Source organism: Rhipicephalus microplus, chromosome X (genome assembly GCF_043290135.1).
Source record: "Rhipicephalus microplus isolate Deutch F79 chromosome X, USDA_Rmic, whole genome shotgun sequence".
NCBI classification, from domain to species: domain Eukaryota; kingdom Metazoa; phylum Arthropoda; class Arachnida; order Ixodida; family Ixodidae; genus Rhipicephalus; species Rhipicephalus microplus.
In genome coordinates, this window is record NC_134710.1 from 369,472,527 (window position 1) to 369,496,079 (window position 23,553).

The 23,553-nt window shown below is 45.0% G+C and overlaps 1 protein-coding gene across 6 annotated transcripts in view; it reads right to left on the reverse strand.

Annotated features, from left to right (window-relative positions):
• Positions 1–23,553, reverse strand: part of LOC119161086 (uncharacterized) — a 34,157-nt gene continuing 10,604 nt past the window's right edge. Inside the window, exons 3-6 of one of the 6 annotated variants that reach the window (XM_075879956.1) lie at positions 16,505–16,547; positions 16,019–16,144; positions 13,794–13,901; positions 12,595–13,402 (exon numbers count right to left, since the gene is read on the reverse strand). In XM_075879956.1, coding sequence (XP_075736071.1) covers positions 13,392–13,402; positions 13,794–13,901; positions 16,019–16,144; positions 16,505–16,547 — 288 coding nt within the window. In that variant the 3' untranslated portion in view covers positions 12,595–13,391. Of the gene's footprint in view, positions 106–9,823; positions 11,943–12,594; positions 16,145–16,504; positions 16,548–23,553 lie in introns of those variants that run through there. The other 5 variants (XR_012887492.1, XR_012887491.1, XR_012887490.1 and 2 more) reach the window with 5 other exon arrangements.

A 23,553-nucleotide genomic window follows, 5' to 3' on the forward strand; every position in this document is an offset into this window, starting at 1 on the left:
TCAATAAGATTGCCTTTAGTCAAATATATTGCATCAAATTCAGCAAAGGTCTTGGAGGATCAGTCATAGTGATGGCAGTGGTCAGTCAGTCAGGGCACTGGTAGCCTGCAAATATATGCATGTGTATAAATACCACTGTTGACACAGCTAACGTAAACTGAAGTTATAACTTCAGTAAGTAAACTTTCGTAATTAATCCAGACACGGCATGCTGGACAGAGACAAGAGAGTCCACAAACACAGTGATGTGCCTCTCTTGTCTGTGTCCTTCATGCTGTTCGAATATTAAGTAGAAATAACCAAGCCCAAGCTACCCTTGTACATTTTCAGTTGCTGTAACTGCTGGCCTTTCTATATGCAAGTGCAGTGCACAACTGGCCGAGAATAACAGCAGCCTTAATGGCACTTCAGCTTTCAGCTACATCTACAGCACTGCTTGCAGCTCGTACAGAGGGCAACATGTTGGTCTAGAACGCTAGAGTGTCCGGCTCTGCACTGCATGGTTCATATCTACAGACAATATGAAGATTGATATAGGCCACATGCAAGCTTGGGCAACCCCCAATGAAGAGCCCTTTTTGGGATGTGGATGCAACTCTTTTGGCTGTGAGAAGCGCTGTCTGAACTAGCACAGAAAATCAAACAGCGGCGAATCGGCCGGGTTAGTTTCCGAATAATTTAAGCTATGTGGTAAAACTTTTCTGTTAGCAGTGTTATCATTCCCACAGCCTGTCGCAGACATCTCTTGCAGAATATTCTCTGTCCTGTTCTACGTACTACCAAGAGCGCTTCTGACCGCTTTTGACGTCCAAAACACTTGATGCACCCGCAGTGACAAACAAAAAAAAAAACACAAGGAATGCGCGTCATTGGGACTACGGGCATGATTAGATGTGGCCTATATGCTAAGCTGCAGCCCTGAGCGCGACGCTCTGCCGTTTAAACATACGTACTACAAACAGTGTGCACGAGTAAACATAATATTGGAGAGATTAAAGTGAAAAAAAGACACATCACTGCTCAAAAGTAGTCACAAACACATGTGTGTGACAAACACACATGTGTTTACACACCATCAATATAGTCTGTCACTGGTCCCGTCATTTAGGGAGGCGATCGCCGGGCTAATTCCAAGGGCCGAAGTATCGGCCCCCCGAACCGCACCACGAAAGCGTGGACAATTTAGAAGTGGTCCTTTTTGGCGCGCCAGCGGACGCCGGCTGTGGCCCAAAAAACGAGTCAGAGCCGAGAGTTGATAAACAAACAAAATTATATTCTCAATAATGGCAGATCGAAAACAATACACAAGTATGCACACTCCAAAATAGTTGAGCACAATGTGTCACCAATCGAACCACGTACTACACAATACAATCAGCCACACTCAAAACAACGGACACAGACAACAATACGCACTTCGATGCAGTCGCATGCATTGAACAACCAAGACACTTAAAGACTAAAGAGATAGAAAACCTATTCAGTCCAAAGTTCTTGGAACAAAAGTCTGGATGATACTCTTCCGAGAATCACTCACTCAAAGTCCAGCATGGTTGTCGTTCCGCTGCCCCCGCAGTTTCTCTTCCAGGAAACCTCGCGTCTTTAATTGGCCACTCTTCAAGCTTCAACTTCTTCGCCGGAAACCCGTCGGCTTCACACACGCAGCTGTTGCCACGCGTCTTCGCTCAATAGCGGTAAACACACAAACTCTTGCCTGTAGCTCGAGTCGTCACTCCTCAGGTGGAAATCATCTCCGTCTCCTGCTTTGTCTCTACGGACAAAACCTTCGCCGACTACACGGCGGAATCCCTACGCGCTCTGGCGCTAACTTCCGTCTTCTGATCTCCCATCTTGGCTGCTCGATTAAATACCCTCCGCGCGAGATTCCAGAAAGTTCTCATCATTTCGTCGGCGCGATGCGCAGCGAAGGCTGGGGGAAAGCGCGAGACTGTACGAGGGCCGTCCGCGAGGGATGACAACCCGGCATAACACGCCCCTTTCCATCTAGAAATTTCGAGTGCTTGCTCGGCCGCCGATGTGGGGTGAGGAGGTTCGTCAGCGAAGCCACGCTTCCGAGGGGAGAAGCGCGCGCCCGGGGAGCCTTGGATGTTTTTTTTTTTTTTTATCGTTGACCTCGCGGCGTCACTCCGGCGTTTCGTCGCGAGAATTTGGCGGCGCGCCCTTTTTGAGCGCTCGTTCTGTGACATAGTCAAAATTTAACTTACCGAAAAGGCCTTTCACTTTCATGTCTTAAAGACCTGAAGTGCTAAAAGGTAACAACGGTCTAAGGAAACAACGAGGACAAGCGTTAACTTCCAACAAAAATTTTATTGCAGAGCAGTAAAAATATATACCTGACACAGACATCACAATCAAATAAATCAATGCACAAAGATAAAATCAATCAATACATAGGCAAAGAAAAAAGCAAAAACTAAGCAGCAGTGAATTTACAAAAAAATCATGTGTCGGTGAGTTCAAGTGATCTAGTTCTTTTTTTCTTCTTGAAATTTTTGCACAAGTACGCAGGGACACAGAAAGAAAGACAAACGGGTGTAATCTAACAACTAGTTTATTTTTCGAAGAACATTCACTTTATACCCCTCAGGCCTGCACTCTCTGGTCACAAAAAAAAGAAAACAACAACAAATGCACGGCGCACATATCAGAAATAACGATAACAAGTTCATTGATTAACAGACATGAGCGAAATTTCCTTCTCTAGTAAGGCTACCGAAGGGTGGCTAACACACTTTCGCATCTCATAAAAAAGGTGGCCGGAAAGTATGATCTAAAGGTGGTGTTTTCGGCCAAAAACAAAATAGAAGGAGTGTGCGCGTTGTTCAACCAGAAATGTAACGGAGTGACCAGCGTACATAAGGAATGCAGCATACAACATAAACTCAAGTTTGTTGAATGTGCACACAATGTGGTGTATTGCATACCTTTGTCGTGTGCTTGTGTTTATATAGGGCAGACTGGCAGGTGCATTAACACGAGGCTAAGGGAGCATATGTCAAGTCTTAAAGGTCGTCCAAACACCCGTTTGGCAATGCATTGCAATAAGTGCATGTGCTTGTTTTCGCGACACTGCCTTGGTTATTTTCGCGACACTACCTTGGTATATAGGAATCGAAACAAAACGTCAAGAGAGATAATGGAGGTTTATCTTATAGACAAGCAGAAAAACATGTGTGTTAGCCAGCCTTTGGTAGCCTTACTAGACAAAGAAATTTCGCTCATGTCTATTAATCATTGAACTTGTTATCGTCATTTGTGATATGTGTGCAGTGCATTTTTTTTTTTGGAGACCAGAGCGCACATCCGAGGAGTATAAAGTGAATGTTTTTCAAAAATAAACCAGTTGCTTGATTGCGCCCATTTGTCTTTCTTTCTGTTTCCCTGTGTGCTTGCGCGAAAATTTCAATATGGATATATTCCAACTGGGCCGAATCGCAGTTTTGCTTCTTTTTTCTGTTGGTGGGACGAATGGGTTGCTGATGCAGCTTCGATTTGCTATCGCAGCCACCTCAATGATGAGCCTAAATTACACTATCGTTAAAGTGATTAGCCAGCACAGTTGTTTTATCAAACAATGGCTTGGCCTTGTATTTTGCGCAATGAGTTGCCAGGAAACCATCAGATCCCTCTTTTACTTGCTGGTTATGTTCAGGTAATCGCACATTGAGGCATCTGCCTGACTGTCCGATGTAACTGAGACCGCAGGTGCAGGGTACTTCATTACACTCGTTAGGAGGTCTTCTTACAGGATTAGTCCTTGCACATAACTGCAACAACTTATTGTGCACAGACAATACCACCGAGACCCCCACCCTCCGACCAATTTTGTGTAAGTTGTGTGAAATTCCATGCATGTATGGAATCACACCCACCTTCTTACTCAAGGCTGCTTGAGAAAAAGTCCCTTCAAGAAGCATTTAACGCTGTTCAAAGATTTCCCAACGCCACCCACCCTGACGCACGAGATGCCCGAAAATGGATCCCTGAGGATCTTGGACCTGAGGCTTTCGTTTTCAACTGGCCATATATGTTGGAGCTATGAGCCTGGTTCTAAAAAAACTTTTGTTGCCTTTCGCCTCCAAATATAGTAAGCTGGTCAAGCACGGCATTGTCCGTGCTTGTTTGCACAACGCACTCACGATGTCATGCATCGTTCAATTCAGGAAAGTTTCAGAGGGCAGATAGCCCATATGAGGGTAGCTGGGTATCCTAGCCATTTGCTGGTATTCGTAGCAGAAAAACTGCGAAAAGATTCGAAAGTCAGTGCCACGTGCACTGTTTCTCAGGCAGCCGTGAGTAAGAAGGTAGCTGTGATCACACAATTTAAAGAATATTGATCAAAGGGCGGGGATCTCTGTGGTATTTGCTGCGCCAAATAAGTTGTCGCAGTTATGTGCAAGAACTAATCCTGTAAGAAGACCCTCCTAACGAGTGTAAAATTAAGCACTTGAATAAGTTTGTTCAATGTGTGAAGAAGGCGGCAGTATATGAAGTACCCTGCTCCTGCGGTCTAAGTTACGCTGGACAGCCAGGCAGATGCCTCAATGTGCGATTACCTGAACATAAACAGCAAGTAAAAAAGGAATCTGATGGTTTCCTGGTAACTCATTGCACAGAATGCAAGTGCAAGCCGGTGTTTCATAAAACAACTGTGCTGGCTAATCACTCTAACGATAGTGTAATTAAGGCTCATCATTGAGGCGGCGGCAATACCAAATCGAAGGTGCATCAGCAAGCCATTCGTCGCACGAACAAAAAAAAGAACTAGATTACTTGAACTCACCAGCACAAGATTTTTCTTTGTAAATTCACTGCTGCTTAGTTTTTTTTTCATCTTTGTGTATTGATTGATTTCATTGTGATGCCATGTGAGAGGTATATATTCTTGGTGCTTTGCAATAAAATTTTAGTTGGAAGTTAGCGCTTGTCCTAATTGTTTCCTTAGACCATTGTTACTTTTTAGCGCTTCAGCTGTTTTCGACGACAATACCAACAAGCCCGCTCCCGCCCCTTGCTTTCACGTTGGCCAGGATATATCGCCCACGCTGCCAAAGGCTTGGTCAAAGCTTTCGCCAGCTGGACATTCCTATCAGGTTTGGCGCAAGGCCAGCAGCATGTACCGTCGTCAAACCACGACGCCGGTACAACTTCAGCTTCCATCGCGTCAAAGAAGTCGACGACCGCAAATGACATCTACAAATAAACGTGGTGGTCAAACAATTTTATGAGTAACTGATACAATGATTTACTGATTAGTCTATAGCTGCGTATAGTGATTATTCTCTGATTAAAACCACATTCTTCTATACTTTCACGGAGGAGGTCACCTCTAACCCTCGCAAGTGGAAAGTGTACAGTGAAAACCGGCCTGCGATACGACAACCAAATTGGTTTTTTGATTATTTGACATAAGCGTGTGTTTTTTTTTTCTCGCCCATGATCACCCGGATCAAAGGGCGAGGTCATGAGCATATCATGATAAAAAAAAACAACGATAAAAGCAGGAGGGCCCTTTGTAGACATGCGCTGGGATGAATCACGAACACATTACAGCCACGACGCGAGACTGCGTGCCTTATGCTGGATTCGGTTTTTTTCCGGTGAAAATTTCGAAGTCGGAAAGGGAAGAGTACCAACGTTTTACAGCTTCAGCAGCAGGATAAACCCAACGACGATATTAAAGCACGCCGCGCACAATGTAGTACATCACATTGCGCAACCCACGAGCGGACAATGTTGACTGGAGCTTGGCTCGGCTGCGTTCAGCTTGCAGCGAGCCACTGGCAAGTCGTCATGGCCATGACCTACTACACTCCTGACCTGTTCAGATAGCGGGGTTCCTATGGGAGCGCGTGTCCCCGCTCTCGTTCAATCGCTCGCCGTAGGTGGCGCTACCTATAACCTGTTCGTCTGCTACTTTGCGGTTGTTTTTACGACGCTGGAGTAAGAATGCTTGCATTTCGTAGTGAACTGCTGGCATATATGTGACTATTTCTTCACTTAGATGGCTGGTCAAGTAAGCTGTTCAGTGCGCTTAACTGTTTATTGCACACTGATTGACAAACGTGGGAATCCGTAGACGTTTACATTGTGCATGTAGGACAGCCTATGTGATGGCGCGTCCATTTAATGGCAAAAAATACTGAATGCCTTATAGTATATATATTTTTGAATTACTTTTTAGTTGTGCATAATAAATACGTACTGTGAGTGTACTGCTGGCCAAAAAATGACCACAGACGCTCAAAGCGACGTCAGCGAACAGGTGCTGCCTAGCGCCACGCCGCTCGTAGGTGACGGCCCTAGCGGCAGAAGGTATGAACTAGAACGTGGGCGCTGGAAGAGGTGCTCTCTGGGCAGGTCAGGAGTGTAGTAGGTCATGGTCATGGCAGCTCAAAAAAAAAAAAAAGTTGTTTACACGTGGTTTACATAAAAACCTTCACACTTTTAACAGTGCTCCCACAGCGTATTCTGTGTTATAAAAAACAGTCACGTTTTTGTACGTTAGTTATTTTAAAATGCACTGTGTAGCAATTTGTATGATTTAGCCATTAGCCAAGGAAGCGTGTTCGGCGGATGTGGCTAGAGCCGGCTAGAGGCCTAGACGATGCAATAAACAACATTGCTGACGTGCGAGTGGCGCGGTTATGTGAAGTAATCCCCCGTAATTGTTTGAAAGCGGGCGTGGGATTTACTGTAGTATTTATCGAGCCCCGAACGAACCATCACAACCTGCGAGTGGCCCAAGCGCGTTCAGCTCAGTGCAGCAGAATCGTTTTTCTGAATTTCTACTCGAGATATCAGCGACCTGGTGTAGGCTGCGTTTTACGAGAGACTTCCCACAACGATCAAGTTTTACAACATATTCTGGTTGTAGTGTAACATGTAAAATTGTTGTTGAAATCAGTCTCTTTTTGAAATTATTTTTAGGGATGCATACATACAATCACAATGTTCATTACAGCTGCTAATCTGAAATTTGATTGCACAACTTGCATGCATGCACATGCAAACTAGTCTGTGTACAAATCAGGTTATTTTTCCCAAAACAAGCTTATGATTATGAGAGACACCGTAGTGGAGGGCTCCGAAAATTTTGACCACCTGGGGTTCTTTAACGTGCACCCAAATCTGAGCACACGGGCCTACAGCATTTCCGCCTCCATCGGATTCACAAAAATGTAACCTAATTAAAAAAAGCATCTTATTGCTCCATGTACATAAACAGAAAAAGCTACACACAAAATATTTCTGGCGTCTTGATGCTAATAATAGTTGGGGTTTAACGTCCCAAAACGATGCCGTAGTGAAGGGCTCCGGAAATTTCGACCACCTGGGGTCCTTTAAAATGCACCTAAATTAAAGTCCACGAGCCTAATGCATTTCCATCTCGATCAAAAGTGCCAGACTTGTTCCAAGCAGCCGCCACGGCCAGTGTTCGCTTCCGCGACCTTCGGGTTGAACTCGCTTAGGCATATATGTTAGTAAAACAATGTTCACGAATATTTTACGAATATCCACTTTTAATATTTAAATTGAAGTGTCCACTCAATATCCACTGAATATTCAGAAATAACATTGAATATTCAGACCATTTGTGGACATCCTCTAAATATTGATGGTTTGCTGGGTAAAGCCAAATGCTCAAAATAAACAAGATTGCCAAGCTCTCATGATGGAAGAAATCATCTAAAAAAACATCTTCTCTGCATAGATGAGCTTTCACTTACAGTTGTATGTCGCGCAAATGGAAGCGCTGGCTTGGGAACAAAAGTGTATTGACGGGTGACTGCAACGGCAGTCAGCGACATTATAAGTCTGACATGGCTTGATCATGTACGTTGGCGTCAGTGGTGGGCGCTTTCAAGTGTTGGAACGCCATGAGTTGTGGGAACTGGAAAGTTATGCTTCTAGCTTCATGTGATGCTAAATCATTTGATTGACTGATATGTGGTGTTTATAACGTCCCAAAACCACCATATGATTATGAGAGACGCCGTAGTGGAGGGCTCCGGAGATTTTAACCACATGGGGTTTTTTAACGCGCACCCAAATCTGAGCACATAAGCCTACAACATTTCTACCTCCATCGGAAATGCAGCCGCCGCAGCCGGGATTCGATCCCGCGACCTGTGGGTCAGCAACCGAGTACCTTAGCCACTAGACCATTGCAGCGGGGCATGTGGTGCTAACGTAAAAAAAGATTCTGTTTCTGTGAGAGCTTAGGAGACTGAATGAGTTGCTGCTCTCTATGAAATAGAATATGAAGGATTCTATTAAATATCCGGGCACACCGAATACTCTGCAGATTGCATTCTGTTAGGCAATTACATCCAATACGGACAGCTGGAGCCACCTATCGTGAGGTCATTCTGTGGTAAGGTTGTGCAACTATTAGTGGTTGAAGAAAGCGGCCGCAAGGGAGAGGATGGTTGGGGCGAGCGCGAAGCGGTTCACGAGGCATCAGTTTTGTAATCTCTTCGAATCGTTAATAAATCAGTTGTTTGTCGTTCAATCAGTCGTGTCATCGTATGCATCAACCCCTGACAATTCCCGGCAATTGTTCCAGTCTGATCAGGACAACAACTAAAGTGAAATGTTGGTGTGAGAGGAAAGGTGGCTTTGGTATAGTGCACCAGGAGACAAGATTTATAAGAGGACGTAGCTTGCACAAAGGAACAGTTTCAGGAAGGTGGGCCTTCTTTAGTTCTTTGTAATGTGGTGTATCTCGGAACATATGCCAGTATGTTTACTCGTTCATTGTTTCTTCTTAGGCCGATAAAGTATTAAAATACTCTGGCTTGTTCAACAGGCAGTTGGCCGTAGCTAATTTCTTATGTTTAGTCTGATTGCAACATATCTGTGTCCAGTTGATATTAAAAGAAATGAGTTTGACTCTACCTATAAATCATTTAGAAAACAAAGTCAATTTCAAGTGTTGCTTCAGAATTTTTATTATATATTGAAAATGAGCCTATCATACAGCTAGAATGAAAATGAACACCCTCTAGTGTCTTTGTGCTTGGGTTTTTTTGTGAGTACACATGTAAGTTTCTGAGTGTTGGTTGGTCTGAAACGTCATCTTAAGGAAAAATCAAGTTGTGAATTAGTGTGACATTTCTAGGTAGACAAAAGTTGAATTAGCAGTTCTATGTGCTGTTCCTCATCACTGTGCTGGTATGAGAAAAGTTGTTTTATAGAAAGAACTTTCTTGTGCGGTGGTTTATTGTGATGAGTGAGGAAGAACGACTACGAAAGTGCGAGGCAATGCGCATGGGATTGCGAGCCAATTGTGCGTCAATCAGGTGATGACTTGTGGTGGCCCATAGAGGTGGCGTGCCACGATGGGGCCACTTATGAGGATTATGTGGCGAGAAGCTTTGTGGCTGGGAACGAGCCGAAGCAGCGGCAGACGGAAGACAACAGGCCGATGCATCGAACGCCGGCGATCCAGGTTTCGGCCAGGGAACCCGGCTGTCCACGCTACTGCCGTTCGACGAACCAGCTGGGGCGGCGTTGCTAGCATGAGTACTACATCTCGAAGTGAGGCCAGGCCTGCTGCACTGTTCCTTGCAGAGAGCATCACGGATCTCGGCAAGACATTTCCACGGTCAGCCGTTCGGCACAGTGACAGACATGGCCTGACCAATGGTCACGGTTGCGCCAAGCATCGCGTATCCTATGCAGGCTGACCACAGAACTGGGTTGACTGGTCTGTAGTCTGACCCACGCCGTCAAGCGTCATCGTCGCTACAGCGTCGCACATCGCGACGCCCCCTGCTCCACACCGCCCGTCGCCGCCTCCTGCCCTGCACCTCAGCGATTGTCGGCTCCTCTATCTCATCGTGAGGTTTTGGAACTTTCTGCCTTGAACTGGCGTTTGTTGTTTTCCTCATTCATTCAGACAGTCGTGTTACTCAATTGCTTCAACGCTTTTTCTAGTTCTGTGTTGTAGGCTTCTTTTCTGTGTTTGTCGTAAATGTCGTGTTGTTTAACACGTCGTCTCAGAGTCCATTTCTCTTCAGATGGCACGCAAAATGAGCGTTGGCGAATGTAGTCCTAAGCCTCAAGAATTTTGCATATACCGAAACACAGCCACCTCAGCTGGGACTCTTTCCCGCAACCAGATACACTTAAAGATGTTCTCATAGCAAAAGTATGGCACTAAGGGCATAGCTAGAAACTGGAGCTGTGCGAAATGTTGGGTGCAAAGAGAATTCAAGAATTGAAGCGTCAGTGCGAATAGAATAAAATATTTCTTAAATATTTCTAGAATATTTTTTAAATACTTTGAAGCAAGATTGCAGGGAAAAAATTGACGGGTTTCTTAAGCTAGGTTGATATGGCATTGTCTCATCAAGCATGAAGCAAGGCAGAAGCCGAATTGTATTTATGTACAAGATTTCCTGCAACCTACGTGTTGTCTACAACACTTTATACCTGAAAGGCAAAGATTTCCTCGGCCTCTCTTTCTGTTAAAACTTCTGTGGAAGCACAACTGCGGCGGATAAGGATTAGCTCCCTTCAATTTCTTAGTTATTAATATGCTTCATAGGCATCAATATAGAGAGACATCTGAAAGTTTGCACGCTAAAAATCTTTTATCATCTGATTTCTTTCTTTAATTTCAGGCCAAATTTTAGGTCAAAACAGCATTATTTGAGCTCCCACCTTTGCCACATCAATTATTTTCATGTTGGAACCAGCGTTTTTTTTTTTATTCAATATATTTGTGACTGTAGGAGAGCCTGAAAGGCAGCTTTGCCATAGTAAGAGATCATAAATTGAAGTGAAGCATATTAAAAAATCTTAAAGCGCCACTGCAAATCAGACATTGACTTTGCCTTTTGGAAGTCCAAATAGTTTCGAATAGTAAGATTCCAGTGCGAAACAAATTGAATAGCAAGGACATTAGAACAATATTCGAAATTTCAAATATTCGCACACCCCTACTAGAAACATTTTATTCAGGGGAGTGTTTCAATCGAAGCTTACTTATGGTTGCATGTGTGTTTGTATGTGTATGCATATATACACATTAAAAACTAAATGTAGGAGAGCCTGGTGGCTCCAGCAGAGCAAAAGCACAATGCTGACTATGATATCACGATTTAGCTGAGCATCTCGAAGCTCGCCTGCAATGGTAACAGCACAGGACTTTGCAGTCACCTTCAGCTCACTTTGTATGGTGTCAGTGTCGTCATGTGCAGTGTATAGCACAAGGTAGGGGACACAATCTTCAAAATGCATGTAAATTACCATCCAAGCAGTATCTTCAGTTCAGACTTTGTAGATGATATGCACGTGTGATACTATACGAAATTACATATCCCACAGGCTAGCTATGAAAGTTTGTGTCAGTGCCCTTCAACACTGCGCATGGGCGCTTCTCTCAAGAAGTAGAGTACAAAGCTTTTAACAATATGGCGTGCACAAGCATGTCTATTCAGATGCACAAGTGGCTTAGTTCTTTCTCTGTGTAACTGCACAGTAGAATTACCTAAGACACCTAAATAAATTGAATGCAAAAGAATGTGCATCATGAAACCCACAATTTTTTTAAGCAATGCAATTTTTTTTAATACCTTCTTTTCTAGGGGTTTTTGAATAGCAGTATGAGCATACAGCACTCACATGCTGTGCACCGTTATGAAGCCACATGAGCTTGCAGCAAACGCTGATGTACAATGCCCAAGTAGCCAGGGTCAGACTCATCTACAATAACAGCCAAAAAGGGACAGTCAAACAGCTTTAGAGCTATGAACAACACAGTTCATAGCTGTACAATATTGTATTGTGCAGTTGTGCTATGAAGTTCATGTGATTGTCCAAAAAAATCCTCCCCGAATTCAGTCCTTCCTTGAGGCCTTGGTTGGTGATTCTTCCATGGCCCTTTTGCACATGAATGTAGTCAGTCTAGGCTGGCAACGCAACATAATTTGCTTCAGTAGTGGTAACTTACAGCATGCCCAACAAAGAAATAAGTTTTTCCACCAGTTTTCCCCCATATTCTCATGTCAGGGGCTTGCTTTGCGGTAACACAAGTACTACAATTTTACAATCATAATTACATGGTTACTAGAGCAATATTTTCCGTGAGAACTACCGCACTTACATGATTTGTGCACTTGTTTTCGCAATTTTGAAGCTCTGAGAAGAGGGTGCGCAAATCAAGCAGAGATTTTGCGGAGAACATCCGAAATAATATGCATAACAAAATAGTAATGTGCGCAGTATATACATAAAAAGAAAACAAAAACTATAGCACAGATGAAGAAACTCGTCGAATGCACGGCCGCCGCGGCCGGGATTCGATCCCGCGACCTGCAGGTCAGCAGCCAAGTGCCTGCTACTAGACCACCATGACGGGTAGAGAAATAAAGTGGTGTTAAAACATTAGTCACAAAATTGACTAGAACTGTCCTGTACACGGGAAAATAAGCCATTTTTCCTGTTCTCTTGTAAGCAAGTTCTCTAATGTCACATACAGCTATTGAAACCATAACACGTGGACCAGTTTGTGGAAGACGCAATAGATCTTCTAATGGTATTAAATTCAAATGTACTAAAAAATGTTGTGAAAAATAGAAACTTTAATAGAAAATTTTTCAAGAAACACGTGAACATTGTAAGTACATTAATAATGCTTTGCACAGAGTAAACACAAAAATATGCCTTTTAAGCGATAATATCATATGCAATAATCCTGAATATATATGCATTTTATCCATAGAAGTTATCAGATAAAAACGTTAGCCCAAGTGGCTGTAGTGCCACCGCACAATGCAGTTAGATCATGTGTTGAAGCATGGGTTTCCGCAGCATGCCTTAAAAAAAACATTCATTTCCTGTGCTATATCTGACTCAAAAGCATGCATCAATGCATAACTCTTAGCCGTGTTACACATTTCTGGAATAATTTTTCAGGTAAAGAATGTTTATATGAAACGCTGCACTGCAGAGTGTTACACCAAAATTCACTGTGTTTCGCCAGCTCGCAAGAAACTCCACTTATTCAGTACTTGTGGGAATGAGGTGCCACCCAAACAATGTTGACACCTTGCAGATAAAAGATGGGACCTTTAGAACATGCCAAATATCTTTAGAACGGAGCGCAGCAGCGACGGCTTGGTTTGGAGATAATAACGAGAGCTATCGGCGGATACCTGTTGAGGTTCTGTGGCTTTTCAACACTTACCCTGTCTGTGATGGTGCATAATGAGTGAAAATAATCTTTTTGAGTTTCTGCTGCTGAAGAGCTATGAATAAGACTCATTGGTGTCCGCAAAAATTTGGCGTTTTCACGAGACAGGCGCGCATGGTGTCGGCACCATCTTTGAAGCTATGAGCATTCGGTGTTCCTTACACATTCAGAAGACACCTGCAGTGGGAATAATAAATGAAAAAGCAAAACTAAAAAATTGTTTGTTTTACACGATAGTTAACATTAGCTGTTGGTAAGCACTTCTAGTACAGCAAAATTTGAAGGTGAAAACAATTAATAGCTGGCTATCAAAGAGCATGGGTGTGGACAGGGAAAAAGTTCAGGCACAGTAAGGTTTACAATGAGCTTCACACCCACTATCACATCTTAGTATTTTCACTCAAAAAGCCTGAAATAAGGGAGGAGAGCAACTTTTCAACTGGCTACAAAGTGCCTCAAATAAGAACAAATAATGCTCCATTGAAAGTGCCAGATCAGCTAGTGTAACGTCTAGCACAGACACTTTCTCACATACTTAATAGTATGCATGATATCTAATACCACATACCTGCTATGCCTAATGGTCCCACAGTGGCCATATAATGAGAACCAGAAGGACAACCCTCGGAAGCAACACAACAGGAAAGCAATAGTACTTCCAGGGTGGTTGTGCAATCTAAGTAATGAGAAGCACAACCCAGAAAACAAATGCATCAAGGCCACCTTTTTCACGTAGCACTTGTGCACTGCAGTGCAGCACAGGAATACAGTGGTATTTTAACAGTAGCATTGCGTCACCAAAATGACAGAGCCCACATTTCCGTAGTCACAAAAGTTCTCTTGTGGCTCATCCTAATTCTGTGCATGGCTGAAACCTGCAAGTTGTATCAGTTTTTTATAACCACAAAAAATGTTGCATCAATATTCTTATAAATTGTATCATGATGTTGTTTACCCTTTTGTATGTTTCACTTCTGATGTTTTGTTTTTCTCTTTATGGGAACTGTTGTATCCTGTTAAGTTTAGATTATATAATTGATTAAGATTATCATATTTCTTTAGAGTATGCTTTTGTTATCTTATTTGTATGCCAATGTTTCTGACCCATTCATTTTAGGTAGCGGGAGCTAGTCAAGGTGTTTCAGTGCAGCTGTCACTCCCGCTATCCTTCATGTAGCATGAAACATAAAAGTAAAGATTTAATTCAATTAAAAAAAATCATATAGAGAGGAGGTTATTCTGCTTGCAGAAAGAAGATAGCTGCATCACGTTGTTTTTGCATGCTGAATGCCTCTGTCTGTGAGTAGCACAAGAATGAGACCTGCAATTTTATATCAACCAAGAATATTTTAGTGGACAAAAACAGAAAATATCTGGACCTCAAATACTAGCTTGATGACAACCTCAAGCAATCCCATTGAAAATAAGGCATTGTGGAGATAACAGCCCTAGAACATTCCTGTTTTCAAGGCCTACCCACAACTAATTTTAAAGCTACAAATTTACATCACCAAAGAAAAAAACTGCAAAGAGATGAATAACCCATTTCATGAATGGCATAGAATACTTGTCTCACACACTCTCTTTCTAAGGGGTACATCTGTTTTATATTCAAAAGCCAAAACATTAGATTCAGTTAAAGTTTTTGTTGAACCCCTGAAAGCCAAGTTTATGTCATATTCTTGTAAATGCAGTATTTTATTAGATTCTCAGGTGTACATGGTAGGGTTGGCGTGAACTTTACTGACATAATAGTCCTTCAGTAAGTTAGTGCATATTTTAGGTCTTTAGTAAATTACATATTTTGACATGTTTTCCCGAGAACAAGCAAATTCGTTTTAAATAGGTGTCGGTATAACTGGAGGAATGAGGTTACACTGTACATTGATATTTACATTGCAGTAGCCTAATTCAAGATGTGTAATATCAAAATAGTAATAATGCATACCAAGCAATGGGAATTATCCAACACACATAGCACTGCACTAGATATGTATATGATGTGGCGTACACAGGAGGATGAGGAAAAGAATACATGCCCCGATTCTCAAGCATATGCCAATACCTTATTTTGTGGAAACTGCATGAGGATAACTGCAAAAGGCATTGCATTACGCAGTTACACAATACAGTAGCACAAAGGAAACAAACATGCTTTCACACTGATCTGAAATATTTGAGGCTGTAGGCCATTTACGAAGGAATGCAACAGGCAAAGAAGTGCACTCACTGAAGTAGATATGATTACAAGTTTGCAAAGCTTTTTAAATGAACTGTGTAGTCCCTTTAGCTATATGAGGGTCTCTGAAAATTTTCTGCTGGTTGGCTATTGGTTCCAGCAGTACTGGTTTATTAGCACATTCCCAGTAGGTAATGGAACGAGCAGGTGATGGAACCAGTAGCTGGTGGTTACAGCGCAGTGTTGCAGGCAGTCGGCCAACTTGTAACTCGCCGACATGGAGCACACCTCCAAGCAACAAAGCAGGCAATAAGCCTGATTTGAGCTGCATATTGTCGGCTGCAAGCTTTATTGCAGCTCGAACTAGCTGAAATACAGCCTGTTTCTAACTGGAAGTTAGTCCCTTCACAGCTGAACAATCGTCGCATTCCATTTTCGTAATACTTAGTAATATGAGTTAGTAATACGAGTTACAGTGGTACCAATGAGCAGATTAAGTTTGTTCCCCTCAATAGCATGTAGTTCTAAAGGGGCTGCTTTTCAAAAGTTCGTTAAATACACCCATAACACACAAGCGTTGATCTATTACATTTGATTAAAAATCTAGTATTTACACTTGAAAAAGGTAATCTGCCAGCTTCGGCTCCCGCTCAAATCGTTCGGAATGAAAATCCACAGTGGACCTTGATCCACACCACAGATGTCTGTATTGTCAAGGGCAGCAAAGTTGTGCAGGCAATCTATAACAAAATTAAATATTTTGTTGTCAATGCAGATCGTAACAGCAGATATCAATCTTTAAAAATGCTACTTAACGTCCATTCGTGGGAAGCAGTGCGCACGACGGTGTACATATTAAGCGAATAACTTTTACATCTATACAGCCTCATTAGTTCACTCAGCAAACTAGAATTAAGCAGTGTGTTAATACTTCATTACACGGACACAGAGGATCATAGCTTACTTACAGCAACCGGCATGCATATGCAATTTCATTTACATCACAGACACCAATGTATGACGACAGTGAGCTTAATAAAGCACAGAAGCATTAGGGATTTGCACGGCTTAATTATATTTGAAATAAATATGCAACTTACCTGCATGAAAGATCGATCGCTGAGATACAAGGTGGGCCTCCATCTGCACTCACGAAATCAAGACACCGCAGAGCATAGCAGCAAGAACAGCTCAAATAGGCTGATATTCACTTGTTACACTTTCAACAGATGAAACTGACCCAAAAATAAACTATTACATGCTCATGTCACACAGATTCCAGAGGAAACTTGCAACTAACACACCGAACGTATAAATGCAAAGACAGACAAGTGATGACAAAAGCACAACATGTGTTGTATTACCTACGGTGCTAAGACGTCATAATAATTTATATGTTATATAAGACTGCGATTTCTTATGTTTTTACCTGTAAATAAATAAATAAATAAATAATAAAACTTTTTATTGTGCGGTATTTTCATTATTAAGTAGCTAACTATTGAGTATTAGTTTGAAAAAAAAAAGAACGCCAATAATAGATGCTAGACTAATGCTACTGAGGAGTAGCTAGTACCAGTACAGCGAGCAGGCAGCTTGCTGGGACCACCAGCAGGTTGGTAGGCAGTGTACTGGTCCCAGTAAAGAGCCAGTAGGCACCCAGCTGAAACCAGCAGAAAACCAATGGGCACACTGCTGGAACCAGTAAAACCAGCAGGTGGCTTGCTGGGACCATCAGCAAGCTAGTAGGCAGCATGCTGGTCCTAATAAAGAACTAGTAGGCACCCTGCTGGAACCAGCAGAAAATTTTCACCTGGAAATTTAAATATCTTTTGTCAAGCTTTCCTTTGTTGTGGAAGTCCATTGACACTTTGAGAGTGACGTTGCGTGAAAGCATTGCCTGGTTCGTGAGATCACCCTAGGCCTACCCATGGTACAGCCCAGCTTGAGGTCGCAGCAGTGGCAATAACGCCACCAATTAAGCTACAGATATTGCGCTCAAGTTTCAGCTGCTCATCAATGGCAACAAGAACAGCTACAGTTACTCTAAATGCACCATGGCAAACTGGCACTGTCAGTTTGCCATGGTGCAAACTTCACCACAAGTTCACCACAAGTGCAACCTACACAGCAGCCACATTGCCAGGTCCCTGTGAAAGTTGGCAGCAAGAGCAGAGGAAAGGTCCTCATCATCAGCTGCCCCAAAAAAGTGAGCTGGACCAGGATCAGTTGAACATCTTGTCTACATAGTGCCCTGGTACAGAAGACCACCACCTCACCTGGAACTGTTTCCCAGATGAAGCACACCATTGGATAATTAACAGCAGCATCTTGACATATGGTTCTCTATTTTTGTCACCAATATCAGTAGTCATTTATTAAAGTGATATAAATCGGTTTTGGGGAATGTTATAGTTTCTTAGTTCGAACGCTTGACAGACTCGGCTGTGATTCTCCCAGAACCTGCAACCATCGCATCCAAAAGTTACAAGTTATAGGTGTGAAGAATGTAAAGTGGATTAAAAAAACACAACTTGCGTCCTGCAGAGACTGAACCTGCAACCTTCGTATCAAAATATGGCAGGTTCAGTCAAGGTTGCAAGTCCAGTTTCTACAGTATGCCACTTGTGTTTCTATAAGTCCACTGTACATTTTTCACGCACACACATACATATATGTATATATATATATATATATATATATATATATATATATATATATATATATATATAAAATAAGGGAAAGAAGTGTATACCTAAGGGCTCGTTTTTCCGTGTTTTTAACACAATAATAATGAGATATAACAGACAGTAATGCCAAGGAATGTACAGGGGAAGTTATTAACATTAATGGAATGTAAATAAGAAGAAAGAAAAGTGGATGGAAAAATTACCAACTGTAAGCAGGAATCGAACCTACGACCTTCGAATTATATATGTATATATATATACATATATATACATATATAATTATTACTACTGTCACGCAGTTTATTCACGTACAGACCTACTGGAAGGCCGAGGAACGCCAGAAGAGCGAGGAACGCCAACAGGCCGAAAATACAAAACAAACGCAAGCTCGGGTCGCGCGTGCACCAACGCTGTGGCTTGCCGTTTCATGCTGCTTCTTCGTCGTTCGCATAGTTCCCTACATTGGCCCCCGGTGAATAGCGTAGCCAACCTGGCGACTTAAGGCGTAGTCACTATAGCGGGGTCGTAATACGGCTTCAGGCGACTCACATGCACAATTTCTCGGCCACGACGGCGTAAGTCATGAGACTGTGTCAATGGCTCAATCTCATAATTGACGGGTGACGTACGGGCGAGAATGCGGTAGGGCCCGTGGTATCGTACCAGTAATTTCGACGAAAGGCCAGGAGTGCTCGGTGGAACCCAGAGCCAAACGAGAGCACCAGTCGTGAAAGTAGAGAGATGTCGGCCGGTGTCAAGCCGTAGCTTCTGGTGGCCTTGGTCCTCGGTTGTCAGAGAACGGGCCAATCGTCTGCAATCTTCTGCGTACCTGGCAACATCAGAAATTGCAGTGTACTCAGAGGAGTCGGGCGTGTATGGGAGGATAGTGTCTAGCGTGCACGATGGTTCGCGTCCGTACAACAGAAAGAAAGGGGAGAATCCTGTTGTCGCGTGCGTAGCGGTGTTATACGCATACGTGACGAATGGAAGGACAGTGTCCCAATTAGTCTGGTCTGAAGCTGTGTACATCGTCAACATATCACCGAGAGTGCGATTAAATCGTTCTGTGAGGCCATTCGTCTGCGGGTGATATGCTGTCGTCAGGCGATGAACCATGTTGCACTGAGCGAGCAATGCTTGAATGGCGTCAGACAAGAAAACACGCCCCCGGTCACTCAAAAGTTCGCGGGGAGCACCATGGCGAAGAACAAAGTTGCGCAAGATGAAAAACGCAACTTCCCTCGCGGTTGCTGCGGGTAGTGCTGCTGTCTCCGCGTAACGCGTGAGGTGGTCCACGCCGACAATTATCCACCTATTTCCAGAAGACGACGTGGGAAGTGGTCCGTATAAGTCGATACCAACGCGGTCAAACGGACGCGCTGGACAAGGCAGAGGCTGAAGTGTACCGGCAGGGCGTTGAGGTGGGACTTTACGTCGCTGGCATGCAGTACAAGCACGTACGTACTTGCGGACAAATGTGTACATGCCGCGCCAGTAGTACCGCTGACGTAGACGGTTGTACGTTTTGAGAGCGCCAGCGTGAGCGCTTTGCGGGTCGTTGTGGAAAGCAGTACAGATTTCCGAGCGCATGTGGTTGGGTATCACTAACAGCCACTTTCTACCTTCAGACGTGTAATTCCGCCGATAGAGTAGGTCGTCTCGAATAGCGAAATGTGTGGCTTGACGGCGGATAGTTCTTGACACTAAATTAGCTAACGGATCAGTCAAAAAGGCGAGGAGTTGGGAAATCCACACATCTTTGCGTTGTTCCGATGCCATGTCTGTGAAGTCGATTGGTGTTATGACAGCTGAAGAAGGTGACGAGGAGGCTGGGTCAGCCGGTAGCGGCGAGCGGGATAGCGCATCAGCGTCGGAGTGCTTGCGGCCGGATCGGTATACAACACGAATGTCGTATTCCTGTAGGCGAAGCGCCCAACGACCAAGGCGCCCCGACGGGTCTTTGAGCGATGATAGCCAGCATAGAGCGTGGTGGTCCGTAACGACTTCGAAAGGGCGGCCATAAAGGTATGGGCGGAACTTCGTCAAAGCCCAGACAATTGCGAGGCACTCTTTCTCCGTGACGGAATAATTACACTCGGCTTTCTTGAGGGTTCGACTCGCGTAAGCGACCACGTATTCTTGGTGCCCTGGTTTTCGTTGAGCCAATACAGCACCAAGACCGACACCACTGGCGTCGGTGTGGACCTCCGTAGGCGCATCAGGGTCAAAATGTCGTAGAATTGGAGGTGATAATAATAATCGCCGAAGCGCGGTGAAGGATTCGTCGCACTCTTTTGACCAAGCAGAAATGCCTTTGGAAGTTGTCAACAGGTTGGTAAGAGGCGCGATGATGGAAGAGAAGTTGCGCACAAATCGACGAAAGTATGAGCACAGGCCGATAAAACTTCGAAGCGTCTTGATGGAATTGGGCTTCGGATAGTCGGCCACGGCGCGGAGTTTCGCCGGATCCGGGAGAACACCCTCTTTGCAGACGACGTGACCCAGTATGGTGAGCTGACGTGCGGCAAAATGGCACTTCTTGATGTTAAGTTGAAGGCCAGCAGAGGTGAGACACGTGAGAATAGCACGAAGACGAACAAGGTGAGTGGAAAAGTCGCGAGAAAAAACGACGATATCGTCTAGGTAGCAAAGGCACGTGTTCCACTTGTAGCCGCGAAGGATGGTGTCCATCATCCGTTCGAAGGTAGCTGGGGCGTTGCAGAGTCCAAACGGCATGACGTTAAACTCATACAGCCCATCAGGTGTTACAAATGCAGTCTTCGATCGGTCAGGATCAGCCATTGGAACTTGCCAATATCCTGAGCGTAAATCTAAGGAGGAGAAATATTCTGCCCCTTGCAAGCAATCGAGAGCGTCGTCGATGCGTGGCAACGGGTACACATCCTTCCGAGTTATCTTATTGAGCCGGCGGTAGTCGACACAGAATCGGATAGACCCATCCTTTTTGCGCACAAGTACAACAGGGGACGACCAAGGGCTCTGCGATGGCTGGATGACACCACGCTTGAGCATATCGTCGACTTGTTCGTTGATAATACGGCGCTCTTCCGCTGAAACTCGATATGGTCGTTGGCGTAAGGGAGCATGAGTACCGGTGTCAATGTGGTGCGTGATGTTCGCTGTGCGACCCAAAGATGGTTGAGCGCAATCGAAGACAGAACGGAACTCTCGAAGAAGGGACAAGAGTTCGCTTCTTTGTGTCGGCGATAGCTCAGCGGCAACAGAGGGCTGGAATGAGTCTGGCGCGGGCACTGTGGCCACAGGTGGCGTCATAGCATTGAGCTGGAGGTGAGGTGCGTGTTCGGCGAACTCTAGAGGGCGCAAGAAGTCAACGTCTTGTATGTTACCCAAACATTCTCCGCGAAGTAAGGTAACTGGCGACGATAGCAAGTTCGCGACGAGCATGGCGGTAGCACCGGATTCCACGGTGAGTACGGCAAAGGGCAGGTGTAGGCTACGGCGGCGGGTAAATACGTCAGACGGAGTGAACAAAACAGTTCCGGCTGGAGCGGCCGTACAGGTCAGGGCTACAAGGGCGGATGTTCTCGGTGCTATTTCCGTGTCTGCAACAACGACAAGTTTGTAAGGTTCAGGAAGAGAATCCACAAAACAAGAGGTTGGCAGTGGTGTAAGGGCAACTTCTGCACGTGAGCAATCTATGATGGCCCGATGACGCGAAAGAAAGTCCCATCCAAGAATGACTTCGTGGGAGCAGGATGCCAGCACAAAAAATTCAATGGCATAAAGTTCACCTTGGATAATGACACGTGCAGTGCACACAGCTGTAGGTTCTATGCACTGCGAGTTGGCCGTGTGGAGCATCAGGCCCGAAAGAGGCGTCGTCACCTTTTTCAACTTGCGGCATAAGGGCTCACAGATTATGGAAACGGCGGCCCCTGTGTCGATAAGCGCTTGTGCGGCGGTCCCTTCAACATTGACGTCAATAACGTTTTGCGGCGAGAAAGATGGAGGCCTTAAGCAGTTCGAATTGTATGCAGCTGTTGCCTCCGGAGCTGCAGCGATCAGTTTCCCTCTTCCGTAGCAGGTCGGCGACGCATAGGTGACAGGGAGCGTCGTCGTGGCGATGGTGACCGTTGGTTTGCGTAGGGTCGAGGACCGTCAGTGGTGTACCTTGATGGCGTCCTAGACGACGACGCCATTGGCCGGCCCACGGCGTCGACTGGAGGGGGATCTCGGCGACAGTGGCGGGCGACGTGTCCAGCGATACCACAGGTGAAACAGATGGGCCTATTATCTGGCGTCCTCCAAGCGTCTGAGCGACGATAAAATGGAGCTGGAGATCTCGCGTAGGGATACGGCGCCGCAATTGGGGTTGTAGGCACGACATAGGGTGGCGTGGCAGGTTGAGCATACGGCATACGCTGTTGCGTAGGCCGAGCAGCGACGGCGGCGTACGTGAGAGGCGTTGTGACTGGTGGTTGCTGATGCACCGGCGGAAGGGCTTCAGCGACTTGGGTCCGAATGACGAGTTGGAGGTCCGGTGCCAAAGCTTGCGTGGGCTCATGTGTCAGTGGCAGCAGTGACAGCTGGCGCGCTACCTCTTCGCGGACGAAGTCCTTGATTGTCGAAAGCAGCGGCTGCTGGTCGGTAGGATGGGCAGCCAGGTGCAAGCTTGCGAGCGTGTCTGGCGTCGTGATGGCTTGACGAGCAATTGCGCGCTGCCTACGCAATTCATCGAAGCTTTGACAGAGGGAAACGAGGACAGCAATGGTGGGGGGATTTCTCGCGAGCAACATCTGAAAGGCGCCGTCGTCAATGCCTTTCAATATGTGCCTGATTTTTTCTTCCTCAGGCATGGTAGAGTTGATGCGGTTGCATAGATGCAACACATCTTCAATGTAGCCCGTGTAGGTCTCGCCTGGTTGCTGTGCACGGTGACGTAAACGGTGCTCGGCTTGAAGCTTGCGTGCCGCAGGTCGTCCAAAGACGTCCGTAATAGCCGTCTTGAATGCAGACCACGTAGTAATGTCAGCTGCGTGGTTATTAAACCACAGCTGCGCGGTGTCCGCAAGGTAGAATGTGACGTAGCCAAGCTTACTTGGGTCGTCCCATTTGTTACTTGCGCCGACTTTGTCGTACCTCGCCAACCAATCTTCGACGTCCGACTCAGTGGAGCCCGTGAAGATAGGAGGGTCTCGTTGAGGATACACGGCACCGCAAGTGACATGGACGGTCGAAGGTCCCACCTGGAGAGGCGTCTCGGTGGCCATGTTCGTGTCACGTAGAGGGGGAAGCTTACGGGAGCGAAGTTCCAGGTTTGTACGGGAGTCCACACACCTCCACCAGATGTCACGCAGTTTATTCACGTACAGACCTACTGGAAGGCCGAGGAACGCCAGAAGAGCGAGGAACGCCAACAGGCCGAAAATACAAAACAAACGCAAGCTCGGGTCGCGCGTGCACCAACGCTGTGGCTT